The sequence below is a fragment of the Pongo abelii genome, chromosome 16 (genome assembly GCF_028885655.2).
Source record: "Pongo abelii isolate AG06213 chromosome 16, NHGRI_mPonAbe1-v2.0_pri, whole genome shotgun sequence".
Taxonomy (NCBI): domain Eukaryota; kingdom Metazoa; phylum Chordata; class Mammalia; order Primates; family Hominidae; genus Pongo; species Pongo abelii.
Window position 1 is genome coordinate 31,708,154 of NC_072001.2, and position 23,068 is coordinate 31,731,221.

Below are 23,068 nucleotides of genomic sequence, written 5' to 3' on the forward strand. Positions count from 1 at the left end.
GAACCATACAAAAGTATATATGAGCAACTTTCAAATTTTGTACTGATGTTTCTAAGCAATACACTCAGATGTGTATTAGCATTCAAGAGAAAACCCCATTTTTTCTGTGATAAAGTAGATGATTTTCACTTAGAGCCAGGTTTCTCAGCCTTGGCACTGTTGACATTTTGGACCAAATAATGCGGTTTTAGGGACTGTCCTGTGTATTGTGGATGTTCAGGAGCATTCCTAGCCTCTGCTCACTAGATGAGATGCCACTAGCACACACCCCCTACCCTTTCAGTACATAGATGGGACTGTCAAAACTGCATATTGGCAAATGTCCAATGTTGGATGGCGAGGGATAAAATTACCTTTATTTGAGAACTGCTGATTTAGATATGGAAATGTCTATAATGTTTGCAGATAAGTTAGGTGATATAATAGAAAACAAGCGTGTGGCTTTTGACAAGTTACTTGATGTATTTTCTGCATCAGTTTCCTCATCTGCAAAATGGAAGTACTAAGAGTTTCAGTTAGTTTCAATTCTTACAGTGATGAATACGTGAAATAAAATAACACAGTACCTGGCACATAGTAAGAATTTGTTGGATATTATTATTGATATTATCATAGCATCTGTCTTTCAGATTGTTATGCCACTAAATATTGATAATGTGTTTGTTTTTATTCCTTTTAGTTTATCGTCGCATTGTAGAATCAGATGTAGGAGATTCTTTCTATATTAGAACCCATTTTGAATATGAAAAGGAATCTCCCTATGGACTTAGTTTTAACAAAGGAGAGGTGTTCCGTGTTGTGGATACCTTGTACAATGGAAAACTGGGCTCTTGGCTTGCTATTCGAATTGGTAAAAATCATAAGGAGGTAGAACGAGGCATCATCCCTAATAAGAACAGGTATGAATGCTTGGATACTTCTCATAGAGTGAATCAAGTAAATGATGATAGATCATTTCAATCCCACTGGGAAATTTTGGTAATGTAAAGAATTTTCATTGTGTTCAGCGTATCTATAACTGAGTTAGCTTTACAAACTCCTCTTTATTATAACCATTAAGATTTAAACTGTATGTGAACTTCCATCCATTATTGCACTTTTCATTTCATTGTAGGTCTTTTTCCATTTTGCATTTTAAATGCCCTTATTTTAATTTTCTCCTTTCTTGTGTAGAGCTGAGCAGCTAGCCAGTGTACAGTATACACTTCCAAAAACAGCAGGCGGAGACCGTGCTGACTTCTGGAGATTCCGAGGTCTTCGCAGCTCCAAGAGAAATCTTCGAAAAAGCAGAGAGGATTTATCCGCTCAGCCTGTTCAAACAAAGTTTCCAGCTTATGAAAGAGTGGTTCTTCGAGAAGGTAGATTATTTTCTACAGACTAAACTAATACCCTTTAACGTCAATATGTTTAAGAAAGAAAAGGTATAAAATATGCTGTTTTTCATGTGAATTTCTTTCCAGCTGGATTTCTGAGGCCTGTAACCATTTTTGGACCAATAGCTGATGTTGCCAGAGAAAAGCTGGCAAGAGAAGAACCAGATATTTATCAAATTGCAAGTAAGTAGCCTCAAAGCTAACTTAAATGAGGTTGGGAGTTACACCTCTAAAGTGAGTGAGTTCTGATTCATTCATTCAATAAAAATAAGACTTTTTGTCAGTGAAAAATTAGCAGTTTATCCCATTCTTTTAATTTGGTGAGAAAACCCCAGTGACCGTGTCGTTGTTCGACCAATTCGTTTAATGAGAAAAATCACCGTTTAGGAAACTCTTGGCTTCATATGAAAATTGCATAGTATACAATGTCATTGAATCCTCCCAGTCATGCTCTGAGGTAAGGAGTATAATATCCATGTTACAGTTGAGCAGCTTGAGACTTGGATGGTCATTGTGTGGATCCTTTCCAGTTTCTTCAGTCTGAACTTCCTGGTGGCCCTCAGTGAACAAGTGACAAGACTTGGCTTTGACCACAACCCTTTCTTGCTCCATTCCAGCTCTTTTAGTCGTTAAATTGACAAATACACAAATAGTTAAAAAGGGTAATAAAACATTGCTAATGTTATCAGCTGTTACTATTGCAGACATTTATAATAAGATAGTAAGTGTAAGTATTGAGGCTGCAGTGCTTTGTATGCCAAATACGTTTTGCTTACAGATCCTTGTTTTATTTACTTTCTTTATTTTTTTTAGAGACAGAGTCTCACTCTTGCCCAGGCAGGAGTGCAGTGGTTAGATCATTGCTCACTGTAGTCCCAAACTCATGGGTTCAAGCAGTCCACACACCTTGGCCTTCCAAGCAGCTAGGACTACAGGCATGTGCCAACACGCCTGGCTAGTTTATTATTATTATTATTATTTTTGTACAAACAGGGTCTCACTATGTTGTCCAGGCTGAACCTGAGCTCCTGGGCTCAAGTGATCTCTGGCCTTGGCCTCCCCAAGTGCTGGGATTACAGGTGTCAGCCACTGCAGCCAGTTTTGTTTTATTTTTAAACTGTTTCTGTAATTATAAAAGTGCCATTCTCTGTTTGGAAAAGTTGGAAAGTTAATTTTTACACATATCACCACCCTAAATTTTATTCCATTGTATTTTCTTCCACTCTTTTAAGCATATTTTGGCAAAGTTTTATTTATACTGTTTAGAAAAGTTTATATCCTATTTTCCTTTTTCATAGGTAATGGCATATTTTCATTTGATTATCCTGCAATTTTTGGTTCGATTAGGCTTTTTTTATATCGTTTGTTTCAAATTTATATTACTATTACAAAAGATACAGAAATCTGTCCGTATTTTGTTTGCTTGTTTATGCCCTGCTTTGTTTCCCAAAGGATTTAAATCCTTAAGAATATAGCTGTTCCCATAATTATGATGAAGTTTCTGCTTTCCAGAGAGTTGTACTGGGGATTTTGTTCCCACTGGCACTATATGACCCTCAGGACCCTCAGTAACCTTTTTTTTTTTTTTGAGACAGAGTCTCGCTCTGTTGCCCAGGCTGGAGTGCAGTGGCGCGATCTCAGATCCAAGCTCCAAGCTCACCTTCTGGGTTCACGCCATTCTCCTGCCTTAGCCTCCCGAGTAGCTGGGACTACAGGTGCCTGCCACCATGCCCGGCTAATTTTTTTGTTTTTTGTTTTTTGTTTTTTTACTTAGAGACGGGGTTTCACTGTGTTAACCAGGACGGTCTCGATCTCCTGACCTCGTGATCTGCCTACCTTGGCCTCCCAAAGTGCTGGGATTACAGGCGTGAGCCACTGCACCCAGCCGACCCTCAGTAACATCTTTAAACTGCATAGTGTTAATTTAAAGAATCAGAACATCATCTTTTTTTTTAAATATATTGCTTTTCATTTGGTTGCCAATGAAGTTGATAAGGATATTTATTTTCTGAACATCAGAAGATTTGCAGACAAATGATTTGAGTAAAATCTGAGCAAGTTGGAAAATGTTTATTTGTCTTAGTTTTTTCAGAAGAAGTTTGTTTTGTTTTGTTTTGTTTTGTTTTGTTTGAGACAAGGTCTTACTGTGTTGCCCAGGTTGGAGTGCACTGACACGATCTCAGCTCACTGCAACCTCCGCCTCCTGGGTTCAAGCGATTCTCCTGTCTCAGCCTCCCCTAGTGGCTGGGATTACAGGCACCTGCCACCGCACCTGGCTAAGTTATCTGTAGATGACATTTCACCTGAAGAAGTTGGTGGTAACCCTTACCCATAACCAAATTTAGGATTTTTAGATTTGGGAAAAGCAAGTATGATGACTTACAAAGCTCTGCCTTAAAGGGTAATACATTGGTTTAATCAGGTTTACTCCACAACAAGGAATTCAGGTAGCTTAGTTTTATATCTTCTTTGAATCTAATGATAGTCTTTTGAGTTGAGGAGTTAGTAGCATTTTTTTTCCAACCAAAATTCCCAGTTGATCTTTCTTCTTAATTCTCCAGTGTTCACTAGATTTGAAATTCTGCCCTGCTTGCCCATGGTGCTTTGTCTTATGGTAGTCTCATTCTCCAAAATCATTTATCTTGACCCTCAGTGTGACTTGTCTTTCCAGATCTCTGCCTTTGTCTGATCTCTGAAACACCAAAGCTCTTCCTTTCCTTTCAAACTTTCCTTGTGACCAGAGTCACAAACGTTTCTGTGCTCTGAGATGGTTGGTTGGAAACCAGCCCAAGCTGCATTTGGCACATTATACACCAGTGAAGACAGGTTGCCAGGATGAAGCCATAGGCTGTCTCACAGTTACAGCTTCCTGCCCCCAGGTTCCCCTTCTATTGATGTAACTAAGGTCTCTAACCCAGAACTCCCTAGGCAATCTGCTATAGCACCGTTACCGATGGTTGATGGACATGCCAAGGTATTGACCTCTTCAGCCAGTAGTGGCTGGTTAGAGCTTGGCAAAGGAGCAGCCCCCTCAGTTTATCTCAGTGTGCCATATAAATAATATTTTTTCTGGATGTTACAGTGTGAAAAAGGGTGGGAAGTAGTGCCCTGTTGAGCCATATTAGAGCCCCAGGCAAAAGAAAAAAATGTGCATTCCTATATATTTTTTCTTCTTTAATGGCTAATTTTTTTTCCGGAATATTAAAGTAGTTGAAAAGAAAAATGGAAAGTGTGAATATTAAAACTCACTTTAAGTACTGCATGCATAAGACGGTTTCCACAAACAAAAGTACTATCCAGCCCGGCATATCAGTGGTGGCCAGTAGTTGAGAAACTCTGATCTAACCAATGAAAATTTGATCTTATTTTTGTCCTGACATAATGAATAGAGAGTGAACCACGAGATGCTGGAACTGACCAACGTAGCTCTGGCATTATTCGCCTGCATACAATAAAGCAAATCATAGATCAAGTAAGTTATTAAAACTTGACCCATTTCATTATGTTATTGTGGTTTTGAGTGGGATGGGATTTGGTTAATTTGAATGTAGAAGGTAGTTTTTCTGAGACTATTACTGACATACTATAAGAAAATTAAGCCCTTACTGAAAAGCATTATAATAATTACTTTCAAGAGAATAGTTACTGTAGGCATCAGAAGATGATTTTTCATTACCACAAAACAAGTGTATGATGTTTAGATGTAATTAACAGACTGCTTATATATTATATCAGTACAATTGAAGTTGTAGTTTGATATTTACATTCATAAGGAATGTCAGGAACATTAAATTCTTAAACTTATTTTTATTTTAACTGTACACGGATAATACTCTCAGATGGCGGTGTTAGGGCTAAGTCGTAAAAGTGAGCTTCATAGAAAGGTTTTTAGAAATTTGGCTAGAAATGGAATTGAGTTAACTTACAATTAGTTTTTTAATATGTGCTCCTGAGACATTAGAATACAATTAAAGATCTGTTACCACTGAAATATAGTACAGACTTTTGACTTTTTCTGAATGTGATGGGGTGTTTTTTTTTTTTTTCTTGGTTTGTATTTGTTTTTGTTTTTGAGGTAGGGTCTTGCTCTATTTCCCAGGCTGGACTGCACTGGCGTGATCTCGGCTCACTGTAGCCTCTACCTCTCAGGTTCAAGCGATTCTTGTGCCTCAGCCACCCAAGTAGCTGGGATTACAGGCGTGCACCACCATGCCTGGCTAGTTTTTGTATTTTTAGTAGAGACAGAGTTTCTCCATACTGGCCAGGCTGGTTTGGAACTCCTGGCCTCAAGTGATTCACCCACCTCGACCTCCCAAAGTGCTAGGATTATAGGCGTAGCATGAGCCACTGCACCCAGCTGAATTTGATGATTCTTAATTAATGATGTCTTGTGTCTTTGTATACATTTTTCTTTCTGTTTCTAGGACAAACATGCTTTATTAGATGTAACACCAAATGCAGTTGATCGTCTTAACTATGCCCAGTGGTATCCAATTGTTGTATTTCTTAACCCTGATTCTAAGCAAGGAGTAAAAACAATGAGAATGAGGTTATGTCCAGAATCTCGGAAAAGTGCCAGGAAGTTATATGAACGATCTCATAAACTTCGTAAAAATAATCACCATCTTTTTACAAGTGAGTATGTTAATAAAGGCCTTCTTTCAGCTTACAATGTCTGGGCAACATTAAGTAGGCCAAAATGTTACGGTATTCAAATACTAAAACTTACATGATCTTTTCTTGGAAAGCTTCCTGTTGTGTTAACAGCTGCTGTTTGGTTAAAAGAAAATATACAGTAGCAAAATAGAAATTTCAAATGTTTGCATCCTTAGATACCATCTTTCAGTAATGACGATTTAGCTCTAAGCAGGGTTGAATTAATTCTGACTTTTGGCAGTGCTCTAACCATAAAACCACATCGTTAATTTATTTTCAGCTACAATTAACTTAAATTCAATGAATGATGGTTGGTATGGTGCGCTGAAAGAAGCAATTCAGCAACAGCAAAACCAGCTGGTATGGGTTTCTGAGGGAAAGGTAAGACATTTCCTATTACTTTTTTGACTTGTTCAGTAAATTATGTAACTAATCAGAGATGCTTTTGAGATACCAGTACTTTCTGATTAGATCAACATATTGGAGAAATTTGGGGAAAGTTAGCTTTTAGGTTTTTATAATTTGTGTGTAGGGGTTATGAAAGTTGTTTCTGATGGTAAGAGAATTCTTAAATTTTCTCGCCTGTTGAATTACCACTACAGTAGGATTGTCTCCTAAAGAATCTTAAATTATAATGAAGAGCAGGTTGAGTTCTGATGCTGCCCCTGTCTGGCTATGAATGATGACTCTGAGCCTGGCTTCAGTTTCCTCCTCTGAAAATGAGGGGATTTGGATGGTCTAGGTGAGCATCTCCCAAAGTGCTGTCCTCAGCATGCTCAATTCAGGACTTGCTCTAAGAGAGAAGGCACTATGAAGGCAAGCAGCGGGTGGGAAATAAACCCTAGACCCCTCGCGAGTATCCTGGTACCCACTGGCATTTAAAGGCTCTGAGACATCCTAAAAGTTAAAAAGCCTACTTCATGCATTTCCTCACATTTATTTTTCACTCAACACCTGTTAACATTCTCACAACATACTGGGAGATATTGAACAAAGCAATAGATCCTTCCTGGCTTTGAATTTTGGTTTTCTGTACGTCCAAATGACCAGCTTTAAAATAAATACTTTTGATTGTCAGTCTTTCTGGTTTTATAGCAATCTTTGATGGGAAGGTCTGTTTATTTTGTCTGGAGAGTTAATCATTTCCTCAGAATACACTATTGAGGGAAGCTTTTTTTTTTTAAATGTCTTTTACCTTTTTCAGATCAGTGCAGTAAGTTTTGGTTATTAGGGAAGATCGAGAGTATCTCTGGTTTTTATTTTGTTCTTTGTACTTCCTTGTTGGTTTGGTTTTTGTTGTGTTTTGCCCCCGCATGGTCCCTACCTTCCTCTGCCTGGCTGTGGCTACAGATGCTCTGACAGTGCATGCTGCATGCTTAGGACACCCCATGTCCCCTACCCAGACATACACAGCCTCTGCAAGGAGAGCTGTTAACACTGAGAGGCAGTGTCTATTGTTCTCACCTATAGTAATGTGTCAGAACTATGGTTTTTCTCATTATGAACCAGTCTGGGGGATGGACCATGCATACGAGAGCCTAAGACCACTCTGAATAACATGTCAGCTGGAACTTGATAGGAAAATGAAGGTGGAAACAAACCACACCACTTTACGTGAACACACTATTACTAATTTCTACTTTTGCAGCACTTGAAAGGATTGTAGTCTTGTTCATACTAATCTTCTATAGCAACACAATTCTGTTAACATCCTTTGGCAGGTCCAGTGTTAATAGCTTGCACTAGTGAATTCTTAAAATGAAATTAGTCTATAAATGTTTTCCCAAAATGCACAAAGTATACATTTGTACTATCTGAGAGGCTTTTAAAAAATCCACGTATCTTAATTTTTTATAATTTCTTTTAGTGATATTCTTGTGTGCTTTCTCTGCTTGGTTTTAAAATAAAGGTCCAACTTTCTAGCTTTTTATGTGAGGAAAAATAGGTTATTTATTATCAGGCCAGACTGATGCATTTTGTAAGCCAGAAAAGGTTGTTACAACTTAAAGCTTATCTTCCTGTCCTCTTCTCTTCAAATATATTTCATAGAATAGATTCTTAAACTAAAACTACTTCATTTCACATTGACTTTCCTGAACCAACTACTTTGACCTAATTGCTAGAAAGAGTTCCTTTTTACAAGATCTAACACAGTCTTATATATTCCCTGCTAAACCAGGAAAAGTCATCCTGAGGCTTTCTTAACATATTTCCGAAGTTCAAAGCAACCCATCGTTCTTGCTTACATCTGCATTTCAAACCAGCTGGAAAAACTAAGTGGATTGATTAGTTCTAAGTTATTCTTGCCCGGACTTTCAATATTTCCTTGACTGGCTACCGGATTATAGTATTCAGAACCCTGGCAAGTTAAAGATTAGAGTAGAGAGCAAGAAGACTTTTCTTCTGCAACGGCTGTTACCGAGTTGAGAAACCATTGAGACTTGTTCAGAGGGATTGTGCTCTAACAGGATAGATCCCTGGCAGATGCTCTCTTGAAAACTGGAGCATGGGGAGACCTGACACACCCTAGTCTTTCTTATCAGGAAGGCAGTGCTTAAGGTCAGAGTCTTAACGAGCCAAGCATGGGGACTGTGTGGAAAGCTCCATTCAGGCAACTTGACTCCCAAGACCATGCTTCTGGCACAGCAGACCTGCAGAGCCACACCAAACCTGCTAGTTAATAGCAGTGCATCTTCCTGGAGGACGAGAGTTTTATGTTTGTCCTTCAGTCCATACTGAAGTGGAAGAAATACTTTCTGATTTCTGGATTCCAGATCCTTCAGCTCTCGTGAGTAACTGAGCACGGTGTCTAGGCAGGGTCTTCAGGGAGTGTTCTTTTTAATCCAGGTACTAGTGTCACATTAGTGTCCAGTGATAACCTGTTGATAGCAACTCTGTAGCTTCCTTTCCCTCAAACACTTCTCACTTTCTTTCTGATCTACTCAGAAGATAATCAACATAAACTATTAGAAACTGAGTTCTTAATTACTTACAAAAGAAAAGCATTACTGTATTTCTCCCTCTCCATCTATTGGATACTGCTTCTATGAAAAATAATAAATAATTTCTTCTTAATGTAGCAACCACCATATAGGTGATGATTTTCCATTGTGTTTCATAACAGCTTTAAGGGCCATATGTTTAACAGGTTGTTTTAGTCTGCTCTTGAACTGCTGTAAAGAACTACCTGAGACTGGGTAACTTACAAAGAAAAGAGATTTAATTGGCTCACAATTCTGTAGGCTGTACAGGCTCCTGCTTCTGGGGAGGCCTCAGGAAACTTAAGACAGTGAAGGGGAAACAAGCATGTCTTACATGGTTGGAGCAGGAGGAAGAGAGAGAAGAGGGTAGTACTACACGCTTTTAAACAGACAGATCTTGGGAGAACACTTATCACAAGATAGCACTAGGGGGATGGTGCTAAACCATTAGAAACCGCCCTCATGATCCAATCACCTCCTACCAGGCTCTACTCCAACACTGGGGATTATAATTCAACATGAGATTTGGGTGGGGACACAAATCCAAACCTTATCATTCTGTTCCTGGTCCCTCCCAAATTTCATGTCCTTCTCACATTGCAAAATATGATGGTGCATTCCCAACAGTGCCGGAAAGTCTTAACTCCTTTCAGCATTAACTCAGAAGTTCAAGGTCTCATCTGAGACAAGGCTAGTCTCTTCTGTCTAGGAGCTTGTAAAATCAAAAACAAGTTAGTTACTTCCAAGATATAAAGGGGACATAAACATTGGGTAAATACTCCCTTTTCAAAATAGAGAAATCTGCCAAAACAAAGGAGCTCCAATCCCCATGAAATTCCAAAAGTAAGTAGATTAGTCATTAAATCTTAAAGCTCCAAAATAATCTCCGTTGACTCCACGGGTCACACCCAGGCTACAGTGATGCAAGGGGTGGGCTACCAAGGCCTTGGACAGCTCTGCCCCTGTAGCCACGCAGGGCACAGCCCCTGCAGCTCCTTTCATGGACTGGCATTGTGTGCCTATGGCTTTTCCAGGTGCATGGTGCATGCTGTTGGGGGACCTACCTTTCTAGGGTCTGGAGGACAACGGGCCTCTTTTCACAGCTCCACTAGGCAGTGCCCCAGTGGGGACTCTGTGGGGGCTCCAAGCCCACATTTCCCCTCCACACTGCCCTAGAGGGTCTCCATGAGGGTTCCGCTCCAGCAGACTTCTGCCTGGACATCCAGGCATTTCCATACATCCTCTGAAATCTAGGCAGAGGCTCCCAAGTCTCAACTGTCTCCCTCTGTGCACCTGCAGATTTAGCATCATGTGGAAGCTGCCAAGGCTTAGGGCTTGCACACTCTGAAGCAACAGCCTGAGCTGTAACTTGGCCCATTTTGGCCATGTCTGGAGCTAGAACAGCCATGATGCAGGGCACCATGTCCTGAGGCTGCACAGAGCAGCAGGGCCGGGCCTGGCTTGGCTCACCCACGAAACCATTTTTTCCTTCCTAGGTCTCCAGGCTTGTGATGGGAGGGGCTGCCGCAAAGGTTTCCAAAATGCCCTGGAGACATTTTCCCCCGTTGTTTTGGCTGTTAACATTCTGTCTCTCGTTACTTAGCAAATTTCTGCAGCCAGCTTGAATTCCTCCCCAGAAAATGGGTTTTTATTTTTTACCACATGGCCAGGCTGCAAATGTTCCAAACTTGTATGCTTTGCTTCACTTTTAAATATAAGTTCCAGTTTCAGATAATCTCTTTGTACACACATATGAACACATGCTGTTAGAAGCAGCCAGGTCGCATCTTGAATGCTTTGCTATTCAGAAATTTCTTCCTTCAGATACCCTAAATCATCTCTCTCAAGTTCAAAGTTCCACAGATCACTAGAGCAGGGGCACAATGCCACCAGTGTCTTTGCTAAAGCATAGCAAGAATGAATGACCTTTACTCCAGTTCCCAGTAAGTTCTTCATCTCTGTCTGAGACCTCCACAGCCTGGACTTATATTGTCTATATCACTATTAGCATTTTGGTCAAAACCATTCAACAGGTCTCTAGGAAATTCCAAACTTCCCCTCATTTTTCTGTCTTCTTTTGAGCCCTCCAAACTGTTCCAACCTCTGCCCATTACCCAGTTCCAAAGCTGCTTCCACATTTTCAGGTATCTTTTGGGCAATGCCCTACTTCTCTGGTACCAATTTACTGTATTAGTCCATTCTCACACTGTGGTAAAGAACCACCTGAGACTGGGTAACTTATAAAGAAAAGGGGTTTAATTGGCTCACAGTTCTGCAGGCTGTACAGGCTGCTGCTTCTGGGGAGGTCTCAGGCAACTTACAATCTTGGTGGAAGGGGAAGGAAGCAGATCTTATATGGCTGGAGCAGGAGGAAGAGAGTTGGGGAGGTGCTGCACACTTGAAAGAACAGATCTTGGGAGAATTCTGTCACAAGACTGTGTGAGGGAGATGGTGCTAAACCATTAGAAACCACCCCCATGATCCAGTCACCTCCCACCAGGCCCCTCCCCCAACACTGGGGATTACAATTCAACATGAGATTTGGGTGGGAACACAAATCCAAGCCGTATTAGTTGTTTCCTAAACATAAATATATTAGCTCTTCTTCAACTTTTGAACTGTTGGGTTTATTTCATAGGCATTCTTCCATGCGCTATTCTGTCAGTGTGTCCTTGTTTCTGTGAGCTTAGTTTGGTAACATTCTCCCTCTTCCCCTTGCTTAAAAGGGCTGAAGAGCTAGTGAGTAGGTTTTATAAATCTGAGCAGTATCAGAGTTTCTTCGTTGTCTTCCAGGGCTGGGCCCTGGAGTCTAACTTTGTCCTGGCTTACCGGCCACTGTTTCCTTCATCCATGCCCTTCAGATCTCAGGGGGTGCTCCATGTGTCTGCGTGTGTGCTTGTACAATCTTCTTGACTTTTCCTTACCAGAAGTTTCAAGAAGTAGATGTGACTTCTCCAGAGAAAGATAGCCTTTTCAATCTGCCTTGTACGATAAAGGCCATCTCTTAAAGAACTACTGAATAAAATTTGTAATTTACTTTTATTTGACCCAGGCGGATGGTGCTACAAGTGATGACCTTGATTTGCATGATGATCGTCTGTCCTACCTGTCAGCTCCAGGTAGTGAATACTCAATGTATAGCACGGACAGTAGACACACTTCTGACTATGAAGACACAGACACAGAAGGCGGGGCCTACACTGATCAAGAACTAGATGAAACTCTTAATGATGAGGTTGGGACTCCACCGGAGTCTGCCATTACACGGTCCTCTGAGCCTGTAAGAGAGGACTCCTCTGGAATGCATCATGAAAACCAAACATATCCTCCTTACTCACCACAAGCGCAGCCACAGCCAATTCATAGAATAGACTCCCCTGGATTTAAGCCAGCCTCTCAACAGGTAAGCAGCAAGCATTCAACGTTTTGTAGATAGAGGTGCATTATTAAGTTTTAGAATGTGGTGATTGAGTTAAAAATATATATGTTGTCCTTTCTCCAGATTAAGAATTAATCTTCAGTTTCAATTTGAGAGTACCAAGGGCTTAATTCTAAATTTTGTGTGTTTGTCTTAACACAGCAATGTACTGGATTTTTTTTTTTTTTCCAAAAAGTTCAGGACATGAGGTCATAGTTTTGTTATTCAGCACACTTAAAATGTATGTCTACCAATCACTATAAATTGAAGTGGAAAGTTAGCAGTAAACAGAAACACTATATTTAAAATATTTTAAACACTTCACAGAAAGCAGAAGCTTCATCTCCAGTCCCTTACCTTTCGCCTGAAACAAACCCAGCATCATCAACCTCTGCCGTTAATCATAATGTAAATTTAACTAATGTGAGACTGGAGGAGCCCACCCCAGCTCCTTCCACCTCTTACTCACCACGAGCTGATTGTTTAAGAACACCGAGTACTGAGGCAGCTAACATAATGCTAAGAGGCCAAGAACCATCATTGTCGCCGCATGTAGACCCAGCAAAGGTACCTGTGCTGCGCTGTTGCACTCATTTGTTGCTGTCCATCAGCCTGGCACATGATCATTTTTGCTTTGCCCTTTAAGTGTTCCTTTTGCTTTTTTACTGCAGGCTTATACACTGTAATGCTTTCAAATCAATACAAATCATTTCAGTTTTGTAGTTTGCATGGCTTCCATTGGTATACTGATTATTTGAAAACAGGCCTTTTAATTGAGATTTGTGCTTATTATATTATTTTTATTTTTGGCTTTCAGTATCTTCCAGAATTCCTTAATATGTAATCAAAACCCATCATAAACATATTTATGTTAATACAAATTATGATGCCCGTAAATTTGCTTTAGGATTTTTCAGTGTCAAAATGAAGTGTAATCAATAGTGCATTAATTTTCTACTAAATTTAATATTTATCTTTAACTCACTGTTTATTTAGTACATGCTGAAACATAAAAGCCCCTACCTGCATTATAAATTTTGAGCTTTCACTTAAACCAGCTTTTTCCACTAATCTTGTCTATCCTGATAATAAATGGTAAAACATACCATTTTCACATATTAAATCATAGTTTAATATTTAATCATAGTCTAATAAAATAGACTAGAATTAGAAACAAGACTTTGTCCTTAAATGTGAATTTTTTATACAGGTGTATAGAAAGGATCCATATCCCGAGGAAATGATGAGGCAGAACCATGTTTTGAAACAGCCAGCCGTTAGTCACCCAGGGCACAGGCCAGACAAAGAGCCTAATCTGACCTATGAACCCCAACTCCCATACGTAGAGAAACAAGCCAGCAGAGACCTCGAGCAGCCCACATACAGATACGAGTCCTCAAGCTATACGGACCAGTTTTCTCGAAACTATGAACATCGTCTGCGATACGAAGATCGCGTCCCCATGTACGAAGAACAGTGGTCATATTATGATGACAAACAGCCCTACCCATCTCAGCCACCTTTTGATAATCAGCACTCTCGAGACCTTGACTCCAGACAGCATCCCGAAGAGTCCTCAGAACGAGGGTACTTTCCACGTTTTGAAGAGCCAGCCCCTCTGTCCTATGACAGCAGACCACGTTACGAACAGGCACCTAGAGCATCCGCCCTGCGGCACGAAGAGCAGCCAGCTCCTGGGTATGACACACATGGTAGACTCAGACCGGAAGCCCAGCCCCACCCTTCAGCAGGGCCCAAGCCCGCAGAGTCCAAGCAGTATTTTGAGCAATATTCACGCAGTTACGAGCAAGTACCACCCCAAGGATTTACGTCTAGAGCAGGTCATTTTGAGCCTCTCCATGGTGCTGCAGCTGTCCCTCCGCTGATACCTTCATCTCAGCATAAGCTAGAAGCTCTGCCTTCAAATACCAAACCACTGCCTCCACCCCCAACTCAAACCGAAGAAGAGGAAGATCCAGCAATGAAGCCACAGTCTGTACTCACCAGAGTTAAGATGTTTGAAAACAAAAGGTCTGCATCCTTAGAGACCAAGAAGGATGTAAATGACACTGGCAGTTTTAAGGTAAATATGTCTTTAGTGCCTTGGATGCATGGGCACACAGTTTAAAAGGCTTCTTGGCTCTCCCCTCCCCCATTACATGATATCTATTCTGTAATTATTTGTTCCTTAGGCATATTTGTCTTTTTTTTTAAACAGCCTCCAGAGGTAGCATCTAAACCTTCAGGTGCTCCCATCATTGGTCCCAAACCCACTTCTCAGAATCAATTCAGTGAACATGACAAAACTCTGTACAGGTGAGTGCACTTTGCGCTCTTTGTGGCATAGAACTGACCAGGAATTTAACCCTCTTAGTCAATAAGAAAACCTTTTACTGTGTTAGTAGAGGAGAGGTGTGAATAGGAGGAGTTTGTCCTTAAATAAAAACTATCAGCTCTCCTAAACAGTGATTCTAGGGGGAAAAAAACAGAACTTTATTATACCTTTTCTGACAAATCTTTATACCTTTAGCAAACTTTCGGAAAGATATTCTCCAAGCAGATGATTAAATAAACGTTTTTAAGCTCTGACATTTGTATTATGTTTTTTAGTTTTAAAAGTGCTTTTCGACATGTGAACTCTTAGTTTCCAGTGGTGAGGAAACAGACTCAGATTGGTTAAGATAACTAAATCATTTAGTGAGCATGCATAAGGTGCTTGCCCTTGTGCTAAGCACATCAGCATAATGAGGTGACGCTGTCGTTGTTCTGCATTGTAGAGAGAGACACTGAGGCTGAGAGGGGTTAAGTAACTTACAAGACTTCTTAGAGCTGGAAGAGAAACCTGGCCCGCTGCTCCTCAGCCTGAGCTTTTTCCTATGGCCTCATTGCACTGCCAATAAGTGACAGATTAGATTTGAATACAGTTCTTCTGATTTTTTTTTTGACTGAATATATGTTTGCACTTAGGATAAAGAAGAGAACTGTCTAATATGAATGTACTTAATGACTTGCTTTCTTCCTCATCTGCTTTCTATGCCTTCTAGAACTTTAGACCATATAGAGTTATTTGTTCGTATGAGAATCATTGAGATCCTGGACTGAGTTCTTAAAAATCCCTTTGAAAGTTCTTAAAGTCCATCATTTACTGTTCTTGACCTTGGTATATGTACTTCTCAAGATGTTCACTGTCTTGGTTACATTGCCCTTTGTCTTTCTGATTAACTACTTCTAACCTGCTGTCCCCTAATCATATAATCGTTTAGCTTATTATATTGTGTTAAAGGACTCATGAGCCAGAAGGGGGCTGCCTTTTGAGTATACTCTGTAAGGACATGGGATTTGAAATATCCATTTTTAACTGTTGGACTGCTCAGATCCTCGGTAATCACAGCAGTTAGTAATTATTGACCTTTTGGTCAAGATAAGACTTACATATTCTACTTCCTTCATAACATTACTATCTAAAAAGGTGTTCCTTTTGTCATTCATTATCTGTTAGGATCCCAGAACCTCAAAAACCTCAACTGAAGCCACCTGAAGATATCGTTCGGTCAAATCATTATGACCCTGAAGAAGATGAAGAATATTATCGAAAACAGCTCTCATACTTTGACCGAAGAAGTTTTGAGAATAAGCCTCCTGCACACATTGCTGCCAGCCATCTCTCTGAGCCTGCAAAGCCAGCTCATTCTCAGAATCAATCAAATTTTTCTAGTTATTCTTCAAAGTAAGCTATTTCACCTGGCTTTTAAAAATAGGATGCAGCATATTAATCTCGTGCAGTTCAATATATTTTGAAGAAAAATAATTTAAGTGTAATATATGATTTCTGTAGGCTCTGGTGGTTCAGCATTGTACATACTTTTTAGTTCTGGGATGTGTGTTTTGTTTTTAAAGTCTGCTATTAGATGTACATGGTTTCTGCATTCACAAAGATGCTAACATCACAGGGTTTTGACAGAAGGCAGTGTCAACCACAAGGACCCTCATCGCTAGGTAATCATCGGTCTTCACTTCTGTACACACACCTAATGATGTCATGCTGGTTCTTGTTCTTTTCTGTTTTTATTTTTTAAATATAAAAACAGATGTGAGGAGGATCCTGTTTGAGGGAAATACTGAACAGGTTTTTGTTTTTTGTTTTTGTAAGATTTCTGATCCAGTTTTACAGGTGAGGGAAAATGACAGGGCAGAGCTGGGACTGAGCCCCAAGTTTCTTGACTCCCAGTCATCTTTTCCCTGTGCTTGCTGCTCCCCTCCGTTTACTCATCCCCGGGTTTCGTGTTGGTTTGTTCTCCTTTCTTGTGCCTGGATGGGTTTGTGTCTCCTACTGGTTCTGTGTCTCTGGTTGAACCCTGACTGATAAGAGAATTTGGTACTGATAGTTGGGTCTAAGCCCACACAGGCACACAGATAGATTCATACCTCAACAGAACAAAACCCACAAGAACAAAAACAGATCTGGATTTGTCAAAAGAAATTCATTTACACAGTTACAGGGGCTGGCTAAGCAAGTCCTATTTCAGAGGGCAGTTGGTCAGGAAGGGAAGATTTTGAGCTCCTGGGGAGTGTGGGATCAGGGAAGGCCTAAATTCTCATTCAGAGGGCTCTGCTGATTAGGCCAGGCCCTCCCAAGACCATCTCCCCTCAACTGACTGGGAACATTACACCTGAAAAATCCCTTCATAGCAGTACCTAGCCAGATGGACATACTAGAATTCATCACACATAGTATTGTGTCTAGATGAAAAGCACCTAGATTTTTCCTTACTTAGTTGTGTGGGCTTTGGATTGTCTTGGGAAATGACCTATTTGTCATTTACTATTGAGTGAAAATTGTTTTAGAACGTACTTTAAAACCACTAACATTAAAACCTAATTTTAATTACCACTGCTTTTTTCTAAGACATCATTCGTAGTGAAGACTTTTTTCACTGTCCTATATTTAAGGCTTTGTGTTTACAGAAGAAAGCAGTTTATGAGAACACAAATGCAAACTGAGAGTGCTGCAGTGGGGGTTATATTAAATGCAAATCGTGTCTTGCGCTAGTGTTGTGAACCACCCCTTAGCACAACACTAGAAAGGGGTTGTGGCATCTAGATGGTGTCTGGACTGAAGTGAGCTAGGCACAATATAAACCCACACAGGCACACAGCTGGGTTCATACCTCAACAGAACAAAACCCACAAGAACAAAAACAGATGTGGATTTGTCATTAGGAATTCATTTACATTTACAGTGTTACAAGAATTCAATTACACAGTTATCGTAGCATCTAAATGGTATCTAGCCTAAAGTGAGCTAGGCACTGAGCCATAGGAGCTCACCTTTGGTAAGACAGAAGGGTGTACCCTTTAGTTATTATTTTTACTAAACACCGTTAAACACATTCATTCCTGTCAGAAGGCGGCTCAGGGGTTTAGTTTAAAGATAGCTCTTATTTATCGTTTTACATATTTGGTAAATAGAATACAACCTTAAAAGATTATGTGGCCAGGCACGGTGGCTCATGCCTATAATCCCAGCACTTTGGGAGACCGAGGCGGGCGGATCACGAGGTCAGGAGATCGAGACCATCCTGGCTAACACGATGAAACCCCATCTCTACTAAAAATACAAAAAAATTAGTGGGGCATGGTGGCGGGCGCCTGTAGTCCCAGCTACTCAGGAGGCGGAGGCAGGAGAATGGCGTGAACCCGGGAGACAGCTTGCAGTGAGCGGAGATCGCGCCACTGGACTCCAGCTTGGACAACAGAGTGAGACTCCGTCTCAAAAAAAAAAAAAAAAAAAAAAAAAAAAAGCCGGGTGCAGTGGCTCATGCCTGTAATCCCAGCACTTTGGGAGGCCGAGGCGGGCGGATCATGAGGTCAGGAGATCGAGACCATCCTGGCTAATATGGTGAAACCCTGTCTATACTAAAAATACAAAAAATTAGCTGGGCATGGTGGCAGGCGCCTGTAGTCCCAGCTACTCTGGAGGCTGAGGCAGGAGAATGGCATGAACCCGGGAGGCGGAGCTTGCAATGAGCCGAGATCGTGCCACTGCACTCCAGTCTGGGCGACAGAGCCAGACTCATCTCAAAAAAAAAGGGTATATTTAGGTCTAAAAAGTAAGTTGTTTTGCCAGGGAATCGATTGAAATGCATGTTTGCTTTCTGTGTTAATTTGTTTTTCTAGAAAGAAGACTTAGCTTATTTGTGATGTATAACTTCAGGGTGTAGAACATTGCCTTGCATACAGTAGGGGCTCAGTAATTGTTGAGTGAATGAAGCTTAAAACAGGGCATGGTATACTAGGTGCATCCACCACCCTCCTTTTCATTAACACAGCTCTGGAAGGAACCTGTATTACCTGGTCATTGTTTTCACAGGGATATATTGTGAAACAGATGACATCTGTCTTTGTGAATTTACTCAGAACTCAGTTTGATTTTACTCGCTGCTGCTGTGAGTGAGAAAAGTATAGTTTGGGCTGGATACCAGTATACTTTTTTTTCCTTTGTAGTGTGAAATTGAAACTCTTTATAATTGTGCTGCATTTTCCCATATAGGCATTTAATGGTTAGAGAACTGGAAAGGAGAATAAGGGTCATGGAAGATAACTAAGAGGGTAGTTGTTTCTGTAACTTTCCCTTGTAACGCTTTTTCATCCTGTTGTCCAATGGTGGGTACAACTTCATCAACTGGAAAATAGCTTAAAATGTAGGACTCTGTCCTGCATTTCAAAACCATTTACTGTTTGTCACTAAATAGACTGCCTTCAGGCATTTCTTCCTTTCAGTAAATATAGGAGTACCAAAATTTTCTTCCTCCAGATGATGTGTGCTTATGCTTCACTTAAAAACACACCTCAGAAATGGTGAGAATTAGAGATGGAAAATAATCTTTGTTAGCACAGGACAGATGCCCCAGGAAGCAAGCAGATATTACCCAGTCTAACAGTTCCATAGAGCTGGATTAGAACTGGAAAGGTTAGGAGACAGTAGCTTAGACATTCACCTCCAAAGTAAATTAGAAGTTTCCAGGATTTTAAGACAGTGCAAGAAGAGCAATGTTCCTCCAGGGCTGTGCACATGTCTCAGTCCAGAGATTGAGTCAACTTCTTCAGGACAACCAGGGATTTTTTGTTATGAAATCTACCTTTCAGGACTCAACTCACTATGTGAGACTTCCAGGTCTCCATAAATGATGGTGGTTTTTAGCTTTTAAAGAACTAAATCTAAGAGACTGATGTTCAGTTGTTTTTGTGTTTGTGAGACATCATTAGATGAGAGAGAGCCTGAGCATCAAGCATGCAGCTTCACCCGTAAGACTCCACCACCACAGGGCCCAGCTTATGATTGGAGATGGAGGAGGTCTTGCTAGAAAGGAACATGTGAAGCCTGGCCAGGTTTCAAGCCAGGCATGTTTATATCTGTCCATTTACCATTCCCCTCCCAGGGGCTCAGTGTAGCTCTTCTGTTGTGTTACTTTTTCCTGTGTCTTCACTTGCAGAATTTCTTTGCCCAGCCTTTTTTTTTTTTTTTAATGGGACATTTCACTCCCACTTATTCAGAACCTGCTAATTATCCTTGATCACCACTCTTTGATTTGATAAATTTCTTTGCTCACTATTAGCAGCTGCAACAGAGGTGGAGAAGGAGCAAAGTTCAAACACATTGCTCTTCACTGCAGTACCAGTTAAAGTACATGAAGGGTGGGCCAGCAGACGGGGCATAACTAAGTGACTGTGTTTTATTTATCTTTAATTTCCTTGGCCAAATAAGAGTTAGTGATATGTTCCTTTATAGACCAAATTATGGTGAAATGGTGGATGTTGGTTGATATTTTTAAATTACATTTGAGTTCCATTTGCTGCAAATTTACTTAGTTAGATTGACCATTTTCTTTCATTTTTCTATTGCGCTTGCTTTGCCATCACCTAGATTTCTTGGCTCTTACACTAGCTATGACTACTTGAAAAGGAACGTCAAGTGGTAAGACTGGCAATTAATGTGAGGCTGTTCCATAAGGTGTCCCTCACTGTGTCACTGGCATTATGTGCACTTTCAGATTTTAATGTCATCATCAAGGGCTTAGTCTAAATTCATGAAAGCAAGATAAAAAAGCCAATCATAAGACTTCTTCAATGAAAATTTATGAAAATGACCAGGGGTATTCCAAATGTATATGTTATTGTTGGTGCACATAAAGCTAGTGCAGCTTTGGCATTCAGCAAGTAAGGTTTAGATGGCAATGTTGCAATTATGGGTCTTTTAAAAAGATTTGTGTGAATTTTGTGTTACATATTAACAATTGGCAATCTGAAAAAATAAGCATACATGGCACAATTTGACTTAAATGAACCTTGTAAAATAAAGCAGGATCTGCTGCTCTAGCAGTCATTTAACCAAAAAATGGACCTAGTAACTCAAGGGGAAATTTTAAAGTAAAAGCTCCAGTTTTTTTAGTTTTACTGAAACACAGATATGCCCATTGTCTGTGGCTGCTTCGAGGCTATAACCGCATAGTTTGAATAGTTGTAACAAAGACTGTATGGGCCAAAAGACCACAAACGTTTACTCTCTGGTGTTTCAGTGAAAAAGTTTCCAACCCCTAGTCTGTGACATCTGTTTTTATGGTGCTCCGAGTATGCCAGATGCCAGATACAAAATCAGAAGTGGGTCTAGGGCCGGGTGCGGTGGTTCATGCCTGTAATCCCAGCATTTTAAGAAGCAGAGGCAGGCGGCTCACTTGAGGTCAGGAGTTCAAGAGCAGCCTGGCCAACATGGTGAAACGCCATCTCTACTAAAAGTACAAAAATTAGCCAGGCGTGGTGGCTGGTGCCTATAATCCCAGCTACTCGGGAGGCTGAGGCAGAAGAATCGCTTGAGCCTGGGAGGCAGAGGTTGTGGTGAACTAAGATCGTGCCACTGCACTCCAGTCTGGGCGACAGAATGAGACCCTGTCTCAAAAAAAAAAAAGTGGGTCTCAGGAAAATTTGTGCCATGATATGTTTTCAGAATATTTGCAAGACTTTCTTAAATCTGTCAATGTTACTATCTTTTGTAAATAACAATTAAATATTAAACTATACCCAAAATTTCACCTGCCTTTGGTTGCCATCTTCTGGATGTTTTACTAATATTCTTAAAGTATTTGTGTGTCTGGACATTTCTTGTGCCGATAAATGGTTGAATCTGTTTTTATATTTTGGTAGAGTAGCTACCCATACTCATGAGAATAAATAGTGAAATTTCTAGTTTTTTTTAACTTAGAAATACATGGAGAAATGAGAACTTGTTTTGTAAATGTGAGTCCATTTTCAGGTGTTGGCATTTTCTTCATTTGTTAACAGGGGAAAGCCTCCTGAAGCTGATGGTGTGGATAGATCATTTGGCGAGAAACGCTATGAACCCATCCAGGCCACTCCCCCTCCTCCTCCATTGCCCTCGCAGTACGCCCAGCCTTCTCAGCCTGTCACCAGCGCGTCTCTCCACATACATTCTAAGGGAGCACATGGTGAAGGTAGGAAGTTCAGAAGTACACATTTTAACACAGTAATGCTTATGAAGTAAAATTCTGGTGGTTTCTAGGCAAAATGGTTTTTACATTAAAAAATACATGCTTGAAACCTTTGGGCTGGGAACAGTAAAAACTACGAATTTTGTTAAAAGTATGTCTCCTGTTTTTACAAGACCATTATTTTGTACAAGTCTTTTAGCTAAACAGATTTTAATCTGTTTTATGCTAGTCTCTAAATCTTCTGGAAGTAGTGTTTGCCAGTATATCTAAAGATGGTTTGTAAAACCTATTATGTTTTATCTTCACACACCCAAATAGAAAAGCCATAATGTTTCACATAAAATGTATCCCATAGCACTTTGACTTTTGCATTTGCATACCAGGTAGATCACATATAGCTCCAGCTTATTCATCTTAAGAGCTTTGTAACATTTTACTCTCAGCATATAACACAAAGTGTTTATCTCTTCTGCCGTGGACAGGCATTTTCCTAGCATAGACTTCTCTTATTATTCCGTTAGGAGGCACCTCCCGGGGCTTGTGAGTCTTCAAGCAGATGTGTTATAGTTCTGGATTGAGACTATCTTTTATTAAGATTTTTTTTCACACATGCCCATGTTTACAGATAAAGACAGTTTTAATTCTTACTTTACAGTCTTTATGCCTTTTCTCTTTTTTTTTCCTCTTTTTGAGACGAAGCCTTGCTCTCACCCAGGCTAGAGTGCAGTGGCGCCGTCTCAGCTCACTGCAACCTCTGCCTCTCGGGTTCTGGTGATTCTCCTGCCTCAGCCTCCCGAGTAGCTGGGACTACAGGCGCACACCACCACGCCCAGCTAATTTTTGTATTTTTTGTAGAGACAGGGTTTTATCATGTTAGCCAGGCTGGTCGCGAACTCCTGACCTCAGGTGATCCGCCCGCCTCGGCCTCTCAAGAGTGCTGGGATTACAGGCATGAGGCACCGCACCTAGCCTTCTTTCTTTTCTTGCTGATTGCACTGGCCAGGACCTCCAATAAACTCTGAAATGTAAGTGGTGAAGTTGGACCTCTTTTGCTAGTTCCTGATCTTAAGGAGGAAGGACTTCATGTTTTACCCTTAGAATGTTAGCTGTAGGATTTTCGTAGATGTCCTTTGTCAT

The 23,068-nt window shown here is 40.5% G+C and overlaps 1 protein-coding gene across 12 annotated transcripts in view; it reads left to right on the forward strand.

The window, feature by feature from the left end:
- Positions 1 to 23,068, forward strand: part of TJP1 (tight junction protein 1) — a 267,513-nt gene that overhangs the window by 234,574 nt on the left and 9,871 nt on the right. For 6 of the 12 annotated variants that reach the window (XM_054532460.2, XM_054532462.2, XM_054532461.2 and 3 more), the window contains 12 exons: positions 680 to 899; positions 1,174 to 1,358; positions 1,461 to 1,556; positions 4,763 to 4,845; positions 5,798 to 6,008; positions 6,310 to 6,410; positions 12,063 to 12,413; positions 12,756 to 12,995; positions 13,639 to 14,511; positions 14,647 to 14,744; positions 15,928 to 16,155; positions 21,765 to 21,934. In XM_054532460.2, coding sequence (XP_054388435.1) covers positions 680 to 899; positions 1,174 to 1,358; positions 1,461 to 1,556; positions 4,763 to 4,845; positions 5,798 to 6,008; positions 6,310 to 6,410; positions 12,063 to 12,413; positions 12,756 to 12,995; positions 13,639 to 14,511; positions 14,647 to 14,744; positions 15,928 to 16,155; positions 21,765 to 21,934 — 2,856 coding nt within the window. The remainder of the gene's footprint in view (positions 1 to 679; positions 900 to 1,173; positions 1,359 to 1,460; positions 1,557 to 4,762; positions 4,846 to 5,797; positions 6,009 to 6,309; positions 6,411 to 12,062; positions 12,414 to 12,755; positions 12,996 to 13,638; positions 14,512 to 14,646; positions 14,745 to 15,927; positions 16,156 to 21,764; positions 21,935 to 23,068) is intronic. The other 6 variants (XM_054532463.2, XM_063716122.1, XM_054532464.2 and 3 more) reach the window with 1 other exon arrangement.